This window comes from Ciconia boyciana, chromosome 1 (assembly GCF_034638445.1).
Source record: "Ciconia boyciana chromosome 1, ASM3463844v1, whole genome shotgun sequence".
NCBI classification, from domain to species: Eukaryota; Metazoa; Chordata; class Aves; order Ciconiiformes; family Ciconiidae; genus Ciconia; species Ciconia boyciana.
In genome coordinates this window covers 52,409,490-52,430,617 of record NC_132934.1, presented here as the reverse complement: position 1 = coordinate 52,430,617, position 21,128 = coordinate 52,409,490, and the positions used below count along the sequence as shown (strand labels likewise).

The window sequence follows — 21,128 nt, the reverse complement described above, 5'->3', positions numbered from 1 at the left end:
AAACATTTGAAATTTCAGAATTTAAATTGTACTGTGTATGAAACATTTTGTTTTTCTCAGTTTCTTATGAAAGAGACAGATTCAGCTCATTTTCATTTTTCTTGTAGACTATCATAAATGGAATGATAAGTGTTGATCCACTTTTAAGGATTTCCTATGACAAGGTTTTTCCAAATATTTTTAACAGCATGCCCTACAAGTGTGCACATTGTCCTAACCCACTTATACATATTTGTAAGGACAGCTGTAAGCTTTGTTATTGGTTTTGCATAGCCCCAGCAAAAGACTCCTCTTCAATTTACATCCTGAAACTTATTGACAAATATGCTATTTCAGCAACAGAGCAGACTTCAGCCATCACGTATTTACCAATTACTGAAAATGTGTTCTTCTCTAACTGATCAACCCATTAATTTAACTTTCTATTAAGTAAGAATGGAACATCATTTTATTAAGTAATCAATGTAATTTTCAATTAACTTACAGAATTCATTCATTCTGTAACTTGTTCTGCAGGAATGCAGGCATCAATGTCAGCAGCAAAAAATGAAGGAGCAGTGCACAGATGAATGGAATTTTTGAGTCACTCTTTTTATCCTATTTATTACAGAAATGCTTTCTCTTCTAAGACAAATGCATATACACAGATGACGGATGATAACTAGAACATGAGTCAGCAGCATGCCCTTGCAGCAAAGACCAGCTGCATACTGGCCTGTATTAGAAACAGCATAGCCAGCAGATCAAGGGAAGTGATGGTTCCCCTCTATTCAGCACTTGTGAGACCACATCTAGATTACTGTGTTTGGTTTTGGACACTGTAGTATAAGACACTGACACACTGGAGTAAGTCCACTGAAGGGCCACCAAGGTGATAAGGAGCTAGAGTGCATGACAAAGCAAGAAGAGGATGAGAGAACTGGGTTTATTCAGTCTTAAGAAGAGAAGGCTAAGAGGAGTCTATGCCTACCTAATAGGAGGAATACAGAATGTGGAGACAGACTGTCCTCACTGATAGCACAAGAGGCAATAGACACAAGCTGGAAATCAGAAAATTCTAAATAGATACAAAGAAAACCTTTTTCTTAAAAAGTTGACCACCTAAAGGGTGGTCAACTATTGGAACAGATTGCCCATAAAGGTTGCAAAATCTCTTTCTCCAGAGAGATTCAAAACTTGACTGGACAAGTCCCAGAGCAACCTGATCTAATTGTACCTGTTTTGAGGAGGGGGTTAGAATAAATGCCTTCCAGAAATGCCTTCCAACATAAATTATTCTATGATTCTATCCAGGCTCCAAAGAGTACAAGATGCGATGTAAATATAATGGAAAAAAAATCAGTAGTGGCTGTGTGTTTTAAGTTCTAATCAAATTTCCTTTATAAGTCCTACTTATTAATGCATCTAACTTTGGCAGAACTATTAGCCTGAAAATTCTTGTCCTTAATCCAGACTCATCTTAAGATATTTTAAAGTTGATACATTAGTTCCTGAGTTACAAGGTAGTTAAATGCTAGTATACATGCAATTCCTTCACAAAAAGGACAATTTCTGTTAACTTTCTTCAGGAAGCCTTTCCTCCACTAAAATTTCCTGCAGTGGTCATTACTACTAGCACTGGTAGGATAGTAAGACATGCTATAAATGGACAATGGTCTTTGCCACTGCATTTTCTGGTTTAGGAAGATAAAGCAAGCCTAAATAATATGGAACCCAATTTACACAGATTGGGAGAACACCTATATTTCCAGAATGGAACAAAAATGACCATTCCTTTCTAAGAAGGAATGAGTGTTTTGGTGGAAATGATGAAAAAGATTAATAAAAGCCATTACACACATCACTACCAGGTATAAATAAGATCACTGAAATTATGATTTTGGTTGATTTATCATGGAAGATATATGAAATAAGAGTACTTTTTAGGTAAATAATTTTTACAAATAAACCATAGAAAATTCCATAGAAAAAGGTAAGAAGTGTTTTAATAGTACACCCACCTGGTTTTGTCAGTCTGAGGAGATTTGATTCAAGAGCACTTAGATTTTCTGTTGCTTTTTCCATTGCAGCTAAATGGGATGTCTTTGCAGAAGCGGTCTGAAATATCCAATACTTAGTTATGAAAACTTAGCTTTTACCTAACTAAAACCAGCAGGTCAATAGTGGAGTTTAGGTTAGATCCCAAGTCTTCTCATTCTATATCTGATAATTTCATCAATATTGTCTTATTTTTCTTTTCAAGTGAAATAAAATTGATGTTCATAAATTTTTTAGCATGGCTTCAAAAACCTGGCCATGATTCATTCTTGATTGATCTCCAAGGGAGTGAGCAGAGTTGCTCTTCCACCAAATAAATTTTTAGGGAAGTCCCACATGCTACTAGAACAACATATTTTAATAGATTGTTTGACAAAATATGTTGTTTTCCAGAAAAAATAATCTTTTGTAGATTATTTACTGCCTACAGAAATCAGAATCTTCCTCTGGAAAGGAAGTAGTTCTTTTTTTCACTTTGGTGAAAATTAATTTTCAGTCAGCCCTGCTTGGCTCAACATATTATATTGTTCCTACAGTCTTAGATTCCTTCCTCTTTTTCAGTATGAGCCTAGGAGCAGATAACACAAACTCAGCAATAAACAATGGAAAAAAATTTGTCCTGGATCCTATCAGTGTCCTACAAATTTTCTTACAGAAATCCTTCCCTGTAAGCTGATTGACTTTTTGTCCCTCTCTTTAATATGTCTCAGTTTCATGCTCACACTGCTTCCTTTCTTCCCCTCTCATTTTTACTACTTTCTTACCTCTTTTTCAAATCTCCTCTCCAGTAGAATCTCTTCTAAAATTATTTAAAGAAAAAACAGACAGAAAAGTATGGAGAATCAACATTTTACTCTGATTCTAAGTTGCAGGAAATCCTCACAACCTACTGCGTCTCTTTGTAATTCAAGTATTAAGGTCTTTGAGGTTGAAATTTCGTCCTCCATTAAGGAATATTTTTCAGTGTACACAATTCCTAAGTTACTCCCTTTTTACAAATCAGTTTCAAGCAGCTGCTGCACAAAATGAGAAGCTAAATTTCTACATTATTTAGGATATTTTTGCTCTTCTTTACTTATACAGTTCTTTAATTATTTTTTCTGTCTAATAAAGCATTCCTGAAACTATATGTGAAGATCAGTTAGGGATGTGTGTATAAATATCTGCAGGATCCTCATGGCTCTGAACTGTCGTATTGCAAAGCCCTCTCCAGTTCAACAAGATGAGACCCTGTATCCACTGCAACCTGCAACCATTCTTAACAAAGATGGCTACAATTAAGTAGAAGCCTCTCAGCTTGCTTTGGGTACTCTTATCATACAATGAAACTCTTATTCCATACAATCACTTCTAAAAAAAAAGTTAATAAATGTAGTCTTCAAAATAATAGAATACAGTATTTAGAGAAAAGGAAAAGTAAAAAACAGAGCAATTACTTTAACTTCTTTGTTAGTGTGTGTTTCTTCAGTTTTCATAGCTTCTGACAGGCAGGGTGAGGTTGTTGGTGAGGAATCCAACAATTTTTTCCCATAGTTAACAATAATTACTGCTAGTTCATATTCTTTCCATGAACGTAGTACCTATTAAAGAATCATCAGTTTGTTGGGGTTTTTTTGCATAACATGTAATGTTTCATTACTGCCTACTTACAATTGTCAAAATGCATGAATATTATAAATAGAAATTAATTACTTAATACTTAAGTTTCCTTTCATAAAAAAACAGGACTATAAACCTGTAAAATAATTGGAATTGCAGATATGTTTTCTATGTGTTCTACTTCTGCTTAACCTATCCCTCAGAGAATAGAAAGATTTAACCAGAAGTATCTATTGCTGTGATTGACATTCTCCCTGTTCTCAGGCAGTACTGCTATCAAAGAATATAAAGGGTAACAAAATGATCCTCATTTACGTCTCTGGTATCAAGTGCACATTTGAAAATCCCAACTGTATTAGTGAAAGGAGTGGTGAAATTTATTTTTAAAATCATGAAATTTATAAACGAACAGTATAGACAATGTTTTTAGATGGCTTTATCTTGTTTAGACAGAGCTCTAAAGGCCAAAGTGCTTCTACTATATACAAGGTAACTTCACGTTAGGATGTTTGTCTTTGGGATACAAAATAAGTGTATAGATTACTTTAGGATAAATACAGCACATGGCCTGACTGTAACTCAACAGAAAACCGTATACCATGGATTAATCAGAAGCATTTGCAATTCACTCATTCTGTGTGCTATTCTGTATGCTAGTCTGTTGAAATGCTATCTTTAAGGAAAAAAAACTCAGACGTACAAGCAGACAGTCATTTAGCTGGGGAATCCAACTACAAGCAAACACTGTATCAAGGTTTCAGGGTTCCTAATAGGCATTATTGGCCTTGATAGCCTCCACCTTGGCCCTCCGCCCATGGGGCCAGGAGCTCCCTTTCTGCTCAGGCCTGAGCCTACAGTCCCTGCCAGCTCCTATGAGGCAGGAATGCTGGTCTCCAGCATGATCCAAGCCATGCCTGGGCCTGGCAATGGATCCACTGGTCTGGACACCTGACCCATGGACTGACTCCTCAGCTTGACCGCAGACTGCTCCCATCACACTGGACTAGCCTGCTGGGCTGTGTCTGACCCTAGCTACCCTCACCAGACCTGACTTGCCAGCTTCAACTCAGACCTGCCTCATCACCACAAACTCACCGGATGATCTGAATTCCTGGTTGAACCTGACTGCCAGGTGCTGCCCTGCTGGCCATGGCATTGCCCTCAGCTCCTGGCTCCCCAGCCCTCCCCATGCCCTGACACTGCCCTCACAGCCAGGAAATAATTGATTAATATGAAGAAAATTACAACACTAAGGCTCAAAGTACTCATCTTTATAGAAAGAATGAAAACTGGGTCTTCTTACAGTGCACTTTTAAGGATATTGGACACTGATCTGGTCTTGTGAGGTGAGCACAGAGATCCAGCTCCTATAAGGACTGGGGTGAGGGATCACCAACATAGGGGAATCCCTCAAAGCATCAGCCACAGCTCAGCTTCAGTATGAGCTCTTAGCTGAGGTCTACTCAAAGCTAGAGGAAAGCTGACTTTTTCAGCATCATACATTTATTGTGGCAGGTACTTTAACTCTAGCATGTCTCTATACCTGGGGAAAAAAATCCTACCAGTACCATGTTTCTCCTTATCTCACTAAACAGGTTATCTGAATCATAAATGTGATCTACAGATATGTATTATGGTTAAAAGTCAAGGTGTTTATGTTCCTGCCAGCATGTGGGACTAAATAGTATAAAGTCTCTTGTATGTAATTAGCAAATAAGCAGGATATGCTAATCTGATTAAAACTACAAATATGTCCTATTTGCAGTAAATAAACTTTTAAATTTATATATTGCATATAGGCCTTATTGAAAATAGTACTTTCTTAAATGTAAAAATACACACAATGATATAAAATACAGATTTCAAGTCACAAATAGTTACAGTCTATTTTCTGAACAAATGAAAATTCTCAATTCTATTAAAAAGTCAAAATGTCATTATTATATAAAATGATACAAAGATACTAACAAATATTTCTACACTTTTACTATTTAAGAGTGACAGTTCTCTAAGATATCACTCTGAAGGCCAGCTTACTAAAACTTTTTTTTTCTCTAACCGACAAGAGCTATATCTTAAACTAAGCTGTAAGCACAATAATACACACCGTACCTTTGCTGTATAAAATGAAGTACAAGCTATCATATGCTGAATATTCTCATAACATCCTGCCTGCCTCCTCTGCAAAGTAGCACTTGGAATTTCTTGAAGGACAGCCAAGCACTTAATGAGGATCTGTAAATACAAGGGTTAAAACAAAGTTTGGAGTCTGCAACTCACTTACAAGCCTATTGTATTTGATGGTGAACTTTAAAAATATTTTGAAATCTAACGGATAGGATGAAATGCTAGCTCTACAAAAGCCAATAATAAAATTTCCATTGAATTTAATGGTGTTAAGATTTCAACCACAGCCCTTTGGAATAAATTACATGTTCACATAAAATCACAGATATTAAATTACAGATATGATACATGATGCATATTTTTGCTGATTTAATTAACATGAAATCAAAGAATGCTTAATTCAGTGAGATGACATACTCCTAGTAGAGGACTGCTTAAAAATATATCGAGCTGGTCAGAATTTTAAATGAAAGTAAAATGTTTCCAGTATGCTATAAAAATAAAAGACTTCTTTCCCCCATTTTTGTCTATCAGATATGAAAAGAACATACAACTAAATTATTTTTCCCTTTAATTAGGAAATCTGAAACAGGAGCCATTTCCAGTGGCTAGCTGTGCCTTTAGTAGGTCATCACAGCTGACAACTTCTTAAGCAAGAGGGTATCCCTGCATGTAAATAGATTATTTTTTTTTCTAAACACTCCTAAAAACTTCTCAGGGCCCTGAGTGCCCCAATAGTCATTCCCTAAGCAGCCTCACTTGGGGCCTCCTCTCACACCTTCTGCCCAGGGGCCCAGGAGTCCCAATTAAGCTCAGACACAAGCCTTCAGTCCCTGCTTGAGCTATGGTATTGGTGTGCTGGTCTTCAGTTCTGTCTTCTAGATGGACCTTGGACCTGTGTTGTAGCTTTGTCTCCAGTCTCTGGCTCCAACTCCTGCAGCTCCTGACTTTTTCTCCTGGATGGACCCTAGGCCAGCCCAATAACTTCACCTTCTCTGGACTCTCAGTGGATCCTCTTACCAACACCCTGCTCTGTCTGCCATGTTCAGATGCTGCTAGTCTATGCCTTGCCTGCACTGCAGTCACCTCATCCTTCCTCGTAGAGCAAACATGCTCTTACTGCTGCTCCCTGACAAAACTACCTAATTACAGGAAAAAAAGTTGCATGTTTCTACTGTATCCTTGCTGAATCTAAAAAACACGCCTGCTGCTTCAGAAATGGCAGGAAAGGATTCAGGTACTCTGTTTTCAAAGAGAGGGTGCTTGCTTCTGGAAAGGAGCACGTGCCTGAAAACTAAAGACTGCATTATCAAAACATTGAATAGCCTTCTTTTTTTAAGAAGAAAAGAAAACTGTATATGAAGCAAACATTCCAAAAAATGCCATAAGCAAATGCTGCTTTTGTTTCCTCAAAATGTCCATCTGCAAATAGCATTCAAGTAGAAGTTACATTGTAAATTCTACTATAGTTTAAAAATACCAACAAATCATCCTGAAGAAACGATCAATATTCTGCAGTTTCTTTAGCATAGCTGAGAGCAGAATCTGTGCAGCTTGCACTGAACATATATGCATTGGGAACACATAAAACCATAAAAGGCTTTTCTTGCAGCAGCTACTAAGAACTCGAAGCCTAGATATTTAGCTCTTCCAGTGTACACTCCATTATAAGTTTAATTTGAATCACTATAACTGCAGGACTTGGATACCAGCTGCTTTGTCTTAAAATGCTCTCACCTGAACTACTGGCACTGAAGAGATCTTGTGATAAATAATTGGAGCAAGGAGACCATAACATTGTACAACAGACTGCAGGGTGTAACTTGCATCATTCAACCAATTGCTAAGTTCAATTGCCACAGTCATTCTTTCACATTCTGCTAATCTAGCAATCTGTAAAAGAAAAACACATTTTGATTCAAATATGGCTTCTGTTGTTTTAAATAATTTGAGAATGAAAGAAGACAAATTTTATTGCAGTTTAAAAAGCAGTGTAAGCAGCAAGTAAGATAAAAGTTTAAAAATGAATTTACCTTGACACTTGTTAGAAGTATATAAACAAATGCAACATTATTCATTATATTAAAGGAAACAATTGTTCTTGACCTAATTGTGCCCTCTGAATTTACCCATATAATTTACAAAGCCTGTTGAACAACCTCAACCTGTGTGGAGTGGAAATTTCACATTCTAACCTCTCCAAGTAAGGGGAGGATAACAATTCCTTCCTTTCCCTTCCAGTTATCTGCTGCAGTCCTTGCATGGGTGAGCAGATCCAGTAAAGTCACTCAGTAACCGACTGAGTTTACTGAGTTTTACTGATGCTCACAGTTCTACGAGACAAGTACTTCAGCAAAGAAAGAGTGGAACAGGAATGTAATAATACAGGAGGCAAAGCTTGACTATCCAAATAAAAAAGAAAGGGTTTTTTGTGTCATTAACATGCTGTTATACTATAAGAAAGTCTGAATAAGATAAAAGAAGCTTAGTATATTAAAACCATGAAACCCTGTTAGAAGCTCAATATTAATGAAAATATATGTATTAAATAGCAGAAATGTTTAAAATTAAAAATCCAAGGTGCATCTTAGTAGGATAAAAATAACAATGATTATACTTCTTTCTTAAATTATAGTCTACCACCACTGAAGTCAAGGAAAATCCTTCCTCAGTTGGAATCAGGGGGCTTTGGATTAGGCAACAACTGATTCAGAAACCATCTTTTCACCAGGATGCAAAATAACCAACAACTACTAAAATACTTCAGAAAGGAAGATCAGATAACTCACAGAAAATGAAGTATTCTGTAAATAGGATTAGTACATTGCAACATTTATCTTGCAATGACGAAATAAAGCTGATCAAAAGGTAAAATCAAATCCAGTATATTATTTTAAGCCACACATACTTGTTCCTTATAAAGTATGTCATTGGAACAGAGGGAATCACAGAAGAGTGCTCCTTCCATGACATTAATGTCACAGACAGCAAATATATTCCGCAGAAAGAGGTGCAAGGTAATAGGAGATGTCTGAGATACAGCTTCAAAACGTAACCTACAAAATAAAAAAGCAAAAGGATGGTAAAAGCATGTTAATGATAATTCGGTTATCACATGCCTGAAACTGCATTATATTAAAAAGCAGTCTTTAATTTTAAAATTATGGACAAAAAGGATTACTGTAGCTATTTCTGGAAATAAGATTTATACATAAAACTGAAAAAATTGCTTAAAATTTCTAACATAAAAAATAAATAAAAGGGATAAGAATCCTTTTCAAATTGTTGTCCACGTTCTACTGTCCTAAGACAGCTTTTCCTTAGTTGTTTCATCTAATCCAGTGAAACTTACTTTGAACTTTCTTTGAAAATTTGGGATGCTACAGCTTATTTATTTTAGCTGTCTCCTTTTAGACATTATTGTTCTGTATTCTGACAATGACGCATGCAGTTGTGAAGTCCATTACTAAGTATTAGTAACAGACTCCTTTTCATCACTGATGTCTTGTATTGCAAGTCTCAAAAGAATCTCTTTTCTTCTGCCTGCTTTTTTGTTGTTTTTTTTTTTCATCCCTGGGGGTAAGGAGGCATTTGTCCTTGTTATTTTTATATATATATTTTTTCGTTCCAGGAAAAATCCTATGATTTTGAAGTATAAGAAATAAATTCCTCCTTCTCCTCGATTGTATTTTGTAAAAGAGACTGAAACTCAAGAATGAAGATCAAATAGACACATTCACATACTTGACATTACCAAGATATCAACAGGGCTTCTGGCTGGAAACAAGAGGTTTCCTTTCTTTCCAGCTCCCTCTACTGTCTCTTGAAAGTACATAGGAGTCCTATGTAATTAGGACTCAAGTCCTATGTACTTTTAAGCTAGTCCATGTAATTTCTTAGCTACCAATCAGTAAAACTGAAACTGCTTTATTTCAGGACTGATACTGCAGCTTTGAGAATCTTCCATATTAATTGTTAAAAAAAAAAAAAAATTAGGCTTGGACATAACTGTCAGAAAAGCAAAATCCCTGAAACTGCTTTGCACAGCTATTTAACATTTTCTGTCTTCATTTGATTTATCTGAAAGTAGCTTCATTCAAATGTTATCTCTAGAGCTGTATATGATTAAAAAAAAAAAAAAAGAAGAACTGATTAGGAAAAAAGATTAATGAAAAACAAGTGCAAAAAATAGACAATGACCAGACTTGCATTCCTGCTTTTTTGCCTAGGCCAGGGATAGATTTAAAACATCCACATAGTCATGAAATAGGATGTCTAGTGATTATCTGCCTGCATCAATGCAGTCCACAGGCTGCCTGTAAATCCCAAATGCTCTCATGGCATGTAACATCAAGACCCTCAGTCAATTTGTATGCCTAGTATCAGACACGTGATGGCACTTGAAGGACAGACAGGATACACACGAGTGGTCTGGCTGAGCCCCAAATAACAAGTACACTTAGACCCATTACTTTCTCCTGTTACAGGATTCAGAGCACACACGAGCCTACACTATCTGCTTGCATCTGAACAGCATGAGAAAACTGTGGGCTCTGATGCAAGTATGTCAAAACAATATAGAGAAAACACTAGCTACATTATATGTCTCAGAATAGCTGATTACTGGTTATTCTGTCTGTAAAGTGGAAATGGAATTATTCTGACAAAACTTTTAGGAAATCCCCCTAATATCTATTTCTTGAAACAAAGATCTTAATTTCTTTATTTTTTCTTTAATTCTTGAAACATTCAAGAACTATTAACACACATGCAATAAGGTTGCTTCTTGTCATTATAGTTTCAAGACTAAGCCAGTCTGTCAAACTGAAATGGAGATGCTGCAAAACTTTTTCATACCTCCTCAAGTTTGCCAAAACTTTCCTAATGAAAGAATTAGTCTAAAAAGAATTCCACACAAGTGAAGATGATGATTTGTGTTCAGTTATATTGGATGATAATTCATTATGATTTATTTGATGCATTTGGATCTATTGAATTTCAGTGAATGTAACCGCAAAATTTCTAGCTAGGCTTTGTCATCATGAAAAAGCTATAATATTATGGTTGAACATTTGAAATCTATTTATAAATTAATTAATTTCAATTATCTCTTCCAAAGCACTTTAGTATATTCAAAGATTATTGGCAGATTTATATAGCCACCCCAAAACAAAATTAGCAAGCATTTACCCATTTTGGGTAGTGTTCTTGACAAAATTTTCACAATTTCTGAACTCTACTGCTCCCTTAAGTGGAAAGTCAAGAACCCAGTGCATATTACATATTTTGCATATGAAAATGCATCACACAGAATTAATAGCCACTTTACAAATGTTTCCCAATTATCTTAAGAAAACAATCATTATAAAGAATTAGGTGTGTAAATGCTAGCAGTTGCATAAATAACAAAAATCCTCTGCTAATTATAAAACACTGTATTTTTATAACACATTTCACACCTCTTTTTTTCAGAATGTTTTTCATATCGCAAGTCTGGACAAAATTTCACAACCTGGTACTCTTTAAAATAAAATGTGCACATCTATAATTAACTATTATTTTAATTTTGTTTTAGCCAGTTACCTGTTTTCAGATATAGTCAAATTACTACTTGCAGAAATAACAGCTGCATTGGCAGGCAGTGGAGAAGAATTTGAAACAAAATAATCCCACATTGGTGAAAATGCTTCTCTGGCTAATGTATAGTTGCCAGTCTGATAGGCTACCTACACAAAAAAAAACAACAACAAAAAAATTTAGGAAGTTTCCATGTTCATCAAAGAACCAAGCCAAATACGATTATAGTATAAAGAAAGGTTTTAAAACTCCCCCCAACATGTAAATTTACAATTTCTCTAAGAATATTCTGACATATTTGAATAAAACACATGTAGTAGCAATCTGATTCTACTAATATTAGTTTGCCTTCAGGATTAGCATCAGAGAAGGCAAAAGAGTTTCTTGACTGTTAACCAAGGATCTAACAGCCCTTTGTGGATTACTTTACAGGTACTGTGCTGCAGTTTTTGAAGGCATATTATTTTATCTAGGTTCATTTTACTTTTGCTAATACTGCAGAAAGCCCTGCTGCTCTGGATAATGGGATGTAAATGGAGCCACACAAGTAGGCATAAATTCATGTGGATACCTCTTACTCTGGAAGATTTTAGGAAATGTTCTAAATGTTCCACATGATCTAGCCCTATAGAGGGCTAGACAATTTCACTTTTCTCCATGACACAATCTGTTTTAAATTTTCTTTTTTAAGAATACAGAAAATTATCATAAAGGTCTGACAGAGCTTTTGTGGTCTTCCACAAGACACTACAAAAATAATTTCAATATGAAAATGGTTGGATTTGATACCTGGTAAGTTCAATCACATCTTTCATCCCATATTGTAATGACTAATAAGATGATTGGTCTCAATCACAAAAATGAAAAAATAAATGATAAAAAAGAAGAAAGAAGTTAAATGCAGACTGAAAAACAGGAACAGGGATAAGAAAACTAGCTGAGACACATATTTCCCCTTAAACTGGAATTTCCAATAGTTTTGAATTAAGAATTGAGTTACTCAAATATATCATTTGTTATGTTAAAATTGTGATCTGTGCTTATCAAGCTTTTGGCAAGAAAGTCTTGAGTTTTTACCAGAAGAAGTTTTAGACCTACCAGTGAAAACAAGTAATTACAACCAAATTAAAGTATGTGTTTATTATCAAAGACTCTAACCTTACCTGAGTTAGATAGGCTCGAACAGTAGTAGCAGAAAGAGGTGGATAAGCAAGGATTGGCTTAGTCGTTTCCCCAATGGCATCACCAATAAGTTTTCCATCAGAAGAATATGCTGCGACTGCAAATATGTATTTCTCATTGGGATCTAAGCCTTGTATTTCCAAGAGGCTTTTCCCATCAGCTGGTATCTATCAATAAAAATATTTTCTAGTTACACCCACTGTACATATCAAAAACAAATCTCAAATTCTAAACTTTTATTGTTAAATAAATTATTTAATGGTCTTGGATACAATCAAAGTACAACCTAGATTAACAGACATGCCATGTTTCCACATAATATTAGGTTCTTGAAGACAATGAGAAAACAACGAAATGACAGGGAAAAAAAGTATCAGTTTTCTCTGGAATGCAGTTGAGTATACAGCGCACATAGCCTAAGAGAACAGTTAAGTACCAGGACCTGTTCTTTCTCTAAGACATTTTTGTCCATTTGCACATTCACACCGTGAGTGTGCATGCTTGCAGTCCTTGAGCTGGAAACATTCTAGTCCTGAGCTGTGCTTCCAGAGAAAGAGCATATGGCTCTCCTCCATACATGCCACATGCATGTATTAGATATGGGCAGAGGATGTCTCAGGTCCTCTCAGCACCATTAACAGGACTTTGGAATTTGTGAAACAAACAACATATTTTCAAGACCTTCTCTTCATTTTTCCTTCAAGTAATTGTCCACCTGCACTTTTAACATCACAGCTCACTTCTAACAGGCTTGTCCGCCTTCCCCTCCATAACCAGGACAACTTACGCAAAGGAAGGTTTTAGGGTCTTGAAACAACAAACAACTGACACAGTGACTGAAGCACAACATGAGAAACAAGATCATCATAATATAGCATCAACACAGTGCTCTTATTCAAATACTGTCTGGCCTTCATAAGGAGACCTCTGAACAACAGAAATCCCTTCAAATGCTGGGGCTGAATCCTGAACCAGCAGACCAGAAATTAGTGTAAGACAGTCTGTAGTATCCCTTTAGAGCAAGCTTTTCTCATGTTGATAAGTTGATAGATCATTCCACCACCAAGAATTCTAAACCAAGAATTCTAAACCTTTTCCATGGAGCAGGCAGATAGTGACGTTGTCTGCAGATCAGCATTTTGCAAAAGCATATCCTAAAGCAACCAGAAGTTCTGTTGCTGAAGCATATGGTTAACCTCAGGTCTGTGCATCTCTAATGCCTGCCAGAGCTAAGATGGTCAGTGGCTTGGATGCATTGCAGCAAGTTCACAGAAAGAGCAGTTAGCAGTAGGGTAAAAGTCTCCAATGAAACACTTAATTCACCTGGAGCAGGATAGTATATTGAAACTAGCTCCCCGGACATCGCAGGAAGCTTGATTCTCTGGATCTGATAATAAGAATATCAAGAATAACATCAAAGCCTCTATTGGCAGTAGCTACACACACCTTCTCTTTTTATACACCTTCCTTTATGGGGAGGAGATAGGGGGACAGGCGCAAAGGGAAAGATTTATTCTCCATCACCAAAGACAAGTCTATTTGTGCTAGTATAGAGCTTGCTCACAAAACCAGGAAAGCTTGAAACATTGGGCAAAAAAGGTTGAGATCATTCTTTTGTCACAATGCAAAACAGAGACCTGCCCTGCAAAGAATAGAACTCTTCATGAAGAAGATTTCCAGATACAAAAATGATCACTCAGGTCTGAGACTACAGTAAAATTTTCTGAAGAGGATATGCTGAAGCTTTTTTGCCCCTTTCTTAAAACCCAAAATGCAGAGTATTTGGATGGATCACGGTCGTCATTCAGGTGGACAATGCAATAGTATGCATAAATGAGTGAAAAAACAGAACTCTCTCAGTCTGTGCAGGAACATCAGAGTGTGATCCAACAGAAAAAAACTACACTAACACAAAACAAAAAACACAAAACAAAAAACCCAAAACAAAAAACCCAAAACAAATTCAGAAAATAAAACATCAAATTGTAATGAAGAAATAATATAAAAGACTACCGACACAGTCACATGATCAGTCATAAGTAATCAAAGATATATGGGATGATTTGTCATACCACATGTTCACAGCACAAAAGGGAAAGAGCATGAACCTAGAAGTCAGTCATGTCTGAACATGGAGGTTATTGAAGGAGTTATATTATCATGTTGCCAGAATTAAGTAAGATAAAGTCTTGTTAAGAAGAAATAGATTATAGAAGTTACACAATTAAGAAAAATATTAAATTTTATATCTGTTTAGAATTTATCTTTTTTTGTATCCCTGGAAAGAGTAGTGTCTGGGGCACACCCTATAAATACATCATATACTTTCTTTTCCTTTTTTATTTCTTAGATGTCACTCAAAAAACAGAGTTATAACAGAAATGACAGAGACTTGCCTAACATGAAGCTTTTGAATCATTTAATTTATTATTCAAAAAAAGTTCCTAGAACTTTTTTTGGGTTTTGGTATGCCTTCAGCCTAGCAAAATTTCAATTGCTTAAAATAAAGATCAAAATGTTTGTCAAAGGCTTGGCCAGTTACCTGATTAAAAAAAGATGTCAGATGTATACATTTAGAAAGTTGGGTTTTTTTAAAGGAAGAGAGAATGACCTAAAGGAGTTTTACCTCTGTCTTACCTCTTCTCCTGCATTTGGAAGTTTATTGTTATTTAACCTTACTTTCATATTACTTCCTCTTGCTACAGAGCCCAAAATACTGTACCACGAAACCTTTGAAGAAAATGAGAACAAAATGAGTTGATATATAATAGTATTTCCAACTTTTGCCTAATGTAGAAGGTACTAATTTTGTGAAAACAGTCTCTGAAAGAAAAAACCTAGTCATAAAAATGTATAGTCTAACTGCACTAGAAATATTCATTAATTGATTTAGCTGGAGAACTAGATATACTACAATGGCAATAAAAGCACATGACTCTCCATTATCCTATCGCCTACCTTGAACTACCCTATACCTCAAACCTATCCCAAAGCATAAACTCTATAGGTCATCCTGTAGATTTAAAGTCATCTAGATCCCTTATTTGATCCTTGCAATGGTATTCTTCTAAAGTTGACGTCAGGTTCTGATTCAGCAAACTACTTGAGAACAGTTCCTTAAAAGCAGGCAACAGAAATGCAGATATGAAGTAATACAGTAATATTTTCTAAACAAGCCATGTTCTTAGTCCCTATTGAAATCAATGGTTTTTTAATGCCATTAAGCTGCTGATAATCTCATTGGGCATATCATCTACATTTTTCAATATCTTTAACCAAGGAAGCATGTGAGCATGCATTCCTGCATCAGTGCTCAGTCGTGTCCAGTGAGATCAAACATGGAAACTAATTTTTATTTCATCTCTGCAGAACTGGACAGATGGATTTCAGTAAGTTATGCATCTGATGACGTTCTCTTGCATTAAACTTCTACTAAAAAGTGTACGAAGTCTATTTACTTTCAGTAGACATTTAAACAGATTTAAACAGGTTTGCCAGATGACATCATTTTTCAACATATAAAAATTCTGTACAGCTAAAATGTTCTTTTTTCTTGTAATACACATGATTTGTCTTGCAATGAATCCTGACTGTTTTTCAGAAGGAGATATTGAAATAGAGGAGATTATTTTCAGCAAATGAGCAACTTTAAGGTCAAGAAATTTTAGAGATACTTTGACTTCTAGTACAAGAACTATATATGTCTAATTAAATCCTAAGTATCCATTTCCGGTTAATAAATTCTTCATAAAAAATACCTTTCATGTCTGCTCAACAGCTGTGTATCTTTAGAAAAAAAATTCTTCTAGAATATCTGGGCTCAAATTATAAGAAGACTAATCACATTGCACCATCTAGTGGCCCAATATGTTACATTCACTCTCCTGTATCGAACAAAATGAAGTATTGACACTTACTGAAACAGATTAACTATCAGACTTTAAAGAATTATTTTTTTTAATTCTATGTTCATTAGGGACAAAAAGGAAGAACTTTTCCCTAATTAATTTATTTTAAATTCACTAATCAAACTGCAATAAAACTGCAAGTTATGAAAGAACTGTTCACAGAAACATTCTTACCAGTAGTAATAAGATTTGAGTTTCTACTGGTTTTATACACATCGCTATTTTGAAGAAGCTTGCAAAAATCACTATGAAAATTTCTCTCAAAAAAACCCTGCAGCTAGTGAATTTTTCATACTTCAGCCTGTTTGAACCCTTTCTGGGCATATGAAGGAGAATAAGGTGATTCGAACAGTCAGCATGGATTTACCAAGGGCAAATCATGGCTGACCACTATGATTGACCTCTGTGACAAAATTACTTGCTTTGCAGAGGAGGGTAGAGGAGTAGATGCCATTTACCTTGACCTTAGCAAGGCACTTTTTTCAACACTGTCTCCCAGTATTCTTATATCCAAGTTAGGATGATACAGTATGGGGGTGTGATACAGTATGGGTAAAACAATGGTTGGAAGGTCAGAGTCAGAGAGTAGTTGTTAATGGTTTGTAATCTATCTGAAGGGTGGTAACAAGTGGAGCACTGCAGGGGACTATCCTGGGACCTGTCCTGTTTAATATCTTTAGCAATGACCTGAGGAAAAAAGTGAGCACACACTCACCAGGTTTGCAGATGATGACAAATTGAGGGAAACAGTTGATATCGTTGAGGGGAGGATTGCTATTCAGAGGGACCTTGAGGGCCAACAGGAACCTCATTAAATTTAACAAGGACAAATGCAAAGTCTTGCACCTGGGAAGGAAGAATCCCTCACAAGTATACAGGCTGGGGACTGATGGGCTGGGGAACAGCACTGAAATGATCTGGGGGTCAGGTTAGACAGCAAGCTGAACATGAGCCAGCAGTGTGCCATGGCAGCAAAGCCATCTCAAAGCATCTTGAACTGTATTAACAGACATACAGTTAGGAGACTGAGGAACATGATTATCCCCCTCTGCTCAGCGCTCATTAGACTACATCTAAATACCATGGCCAGTTTCCCTCCTGCGCCCCATCATTCTAAGAAGAAATGTTTAACAACTAGAGTGATTACAGCAGAGGACCACCAAGATGGTTGGAGCACTAGCCCTGCAAGAAGAGGCTGAGAGAGCTCGGCTTATTCATCCTGGAGAAGAGGTCACTTCAGGGGACCTACCAGAAGCCCTTGAGTGCCTGCAAGCAAGTGATGAAGAAGACATAGCCACGCTTTTCACAGCAGTGCATGGTAGGAGGATGAAAAACAATAGACCTAAATTGAAGCAAGAGAGATTACAACAGTACATAAGGAAAAAAGTTTTCCCCATGAACAGGTTGCCCTGTTGGAACAGGTTGCCCAGAGAAGCTGTTCAGTCTCCATCCTTGGAGGTTTTCAGAGCTAACTGGATAAAGCCCTGAGCAAGCTGGTCTAATCTCACAGTCAACTCTACTTTGAGCAGAAGGTTGGACTAGAGACCTCTCCTAAAATCCCTTATGATCTGAGTAGTTCTGTGATTCTACACATTCAACAGAAGGTAGATTCTTCCACCTGAACTATGGCACTTCAGCACTCCATTAACAGAGGCTTCAGTGTGGTACTTCCTTGCATCTCTTCAGAGGGTAACTAGGAGTATGTCAGGCCCTAAGCAAGAGAATGAGCTTTTGACAAGTAGAATAAATGTGTTGTTATACAACAGAAACACCAAGGAACATGATGCATGAGATGAAGAAAGTTTCGTGCAAATGTGAAGATCAAAACAATGAGTCACAATTGACTCACAGGAGGGAAAAAAGCATACTTAATTAAGTCAGAATAACATAATCTTCTCAAGAACAACAAGAAAACTGTGATGGTATAGCACAGTTGAAACAACTTTTGCTCTCTTGTATATTGTTTAATTATTTCTTACGCAGTCATCATGAAAAACATTACCTGAATATCTGAAGAGAACGGGGCTGGTTTAAATGTCATGGAGCAATGTGATCTAGAAAGTAATAGAGGAGGAGGAGGCGTCCTGCTTTGTTTCTTGCTGCTCATAGCTTCTTTGAGACTGTGATACAATGCCGTTTGTTCAGCTTCAACTTCCTCAATTAAAGTTAGTGCTTCCTATGATTTAAATTAAAACAAAAGGGAAAAACTATTAAAACATAACAATCAGACAGATTTAACACTTATAAATGGTTTTCAAAATTATCTTATAAAAAATTCACTGCTATGTAGAAAACTTTTTATCCATTTTCACATCATCTTACATCCTAACTTAGGATGAATGGTACTTTGTGTAAGCCTTACATATGCAGATTAATTTCACAATGTACAATAACGGGAATGCAGGGTTGCATATGAAAGAGGCAGGGATGAGGCATATCCAATTTTGAAAGAACCTATAGGAAAAGAGTGATCACAAATAATGGTGATTAGCAATTAGGGGCAACCAGTGATTAGCTCCAACAAGAAACAAAAAAGATATCAACTCTTATTTAGGAGAAAGCTGGAGACCTTATCTGTGGAATTTCTGAAGGAGCTGTGGAAGTGGTCAAACTGATTTTCTGTACTTCAGAATTAGAGAAAAGACATAAAGTCCAGAAATAAAGAAAAAGGGAGGAGAATGCAGGCCTGGAAAAAGTATGGCTAAGCCACTTGCCTTGGCTAGCTGGAGAGAGCTGAAGGCTGATTGACAGTCTATTAGTGTGTTCCAAAAATGTGGCAGCCTCCTGCACATAGTGATTATCTGGCCATTTGGTTGGTGACCAGGGTACATTTTTTTCTTACTGGACTGAATGGCAAATTGGTAGGTTTCTTCACCTTGTTTGCATTGTGAGGATAAGAGAAACTTAACTTGGAAATTTAATATTGAGACCTTAGTACTTTTATATCTTTACTTGTGGCAACTGTCCAGTGTAAATCAAAGCGAAAAAGGCCAGCTCCCAGATATGAAGAAATAGGGGTTGTCTTGGACAAATTACATTCTTTTGGGAGAAGAGAGAAATGATAGGGTTTTTATTTGAAACCTTTTAGTATCATACACTGGACCAAGGATTTAGGCTGAACTGAGTCTGAAAGATAAACTGAAAAAGAAAATCCCGAGTTATTGGTTATTCAGTGACAGTCCTATAATCTTGCACCTTAACAGTTCCTTGTTTCAGTCCTCATACATTTATAAGGCTATAAGAACAACCATACCGGGTCAGATCACAGATTGAATAAGCCTTCTATCTCATGTCCAAAAATGACCAAAAACTAGCTATAGATTTATAGTGAAATGGGGAGCTAAGATTTAATAGAGCCTTAATCACATCACATAGCTAATCATTTGCACAGCCCCTCACTTCACCTCACTCCCTCCCCCTTTAGATTAGGGTTGCATCCACCCTAGTGAGAACTGTTTAAGGAAGAATATAAGATAAAGAAGAAGATATGGAGTGACTCTTTCCCTCACACAACCATTCAACTTTTGCAATCGGTAATTAGAAAATTCATTGCTTCCTTAAAAATTATACTTCTTTACGGTAAGCTGTACCATAATACAATTTTTAATTAAAAGAATCACAGGCTCATTCTTCTCTGAGGACATATTTCTTATTAGTGCAAGGGTGGAACTGCTCCCAGGTTGGATAAAGATAGCGTAGTGACTGAGAGTGGTACTGTGTGACCTGTACTTCATTAACTGTAGAACTTGGAAGATAATAAATGTGCCAGTATTGCAAGAGGAGAGAGAATAATCTTATGGTTGAGGAAGCCAAATGTCACTATAAAAAACCACATTTTTATCCCTGCTTCTGCCACAGACTTGCCCTGTGATAAACCACATTTTATCCCTGTCTCTGCCACAGGCTTGCACTGTGGTATTAGCCTAATCACATTAATTCAATTTTACAGCTGGCCAACAAGAACTACCAGCGTACCCAATTCTGTAAAGACCTGGGTGTCCAACTAGACATATAGGACAGGGAAGGAAGAATGAAGCAACTGTGAGAGAAATAAAAAAAAAAAAGAAGGGTACACAGTATCTCAAGTAGTTAAGCAGTGTGATGTAGATGAGTATATACATATGACTCAGAAGCTTCCATATCTGCCCAGTGGTTTACTGCATGAGAAAAGGTTATTTGTATGTTTCTCAAAAAAAAGAAATAAACTGCTTTCCTATTTTGCAGCGTAATAAGAACAGACATATCATATTGTGCTGAGTACAGTAGAAAAGACCAGAAGATACAAGTAATTCTATACAGACGTCTTGGATGTTCTACAATTAAAAAAGGCAAAATATTCTACACAGAAGCATGAAAATAAAGGTATGGATTTACTGTTCATGAAGTGAGCACCATCCCCCTCGAGGAGGAAAATTAATTGAGCATATAATAAAATATTTCATCATAGTACAAATATCAAAGAAGATCATGCTAAGTTTGTCCAGGCAAAGTTAATTCTGACATTTTCCGGCAACTGGCTGCAAACATTATATTCTTTTACCTACATCTTTCTCTGTGAAAAGTGCACAGAAGTAAAATATAGTGAAAGTCAGTATAAGGCCTTTGCAAATGTTTGTTTGGGATAACCACACATTTCTTGGGAATTGCTTGTAAGTCTTCATTGGTGACTACAGTTACAACATTCATGCCATATCACTA

At 36.3% G+C, this 21,128-nt stretch overlaps 1 protein-coding gene across 1 annotated transcript in view; it reads right to left on the bottom strand.

The window, feature by feature from the left end:
* The window catches only part of CFAP54 (cilia and flagella associated protein 54), a 116,644-nt gene that overhangs the window by 60,559 nt on the left and 34,957 nt on the right, over nt 1-21,128 (bottom strand). The window contains exons 21-29 of the mRNA XM_072865784.1: nt 18,433-18,606; nt 15,160-15,252; nt 12,504-12,689; nt 11,347-11,489; nt 8,672-8,819; nt 7,501-7,656; nt 5,749-5,871; nt 3,474-3,617; nt 2,001-2,097 (exon numbers count right to left, since the gene is read on the bottom strand). Coding sequence (XP_072721885.1) covers nt 2,001-2,097; nt 3,474-3,617; nt 5,749-5,871; nt 7,501-7,656; nt 8,672-8,819; nt 11,347-11,489; nt 12,504-12,689; nt 15,160-15,252; nt 18,433-18,606 — 1,264 coding nt within the window. The remainder of the gene's footprint in view (nt 1-2,000; nt 2,098-3,473; nt 3,618-5,748; nt 5,872-7,500; nt 7,657-8,671; nt 8,820-11,346; nt 11,490-12,503; nt 12,690-15,159; nt 15,253-18,432; nt 18,607-21,128) is intronic.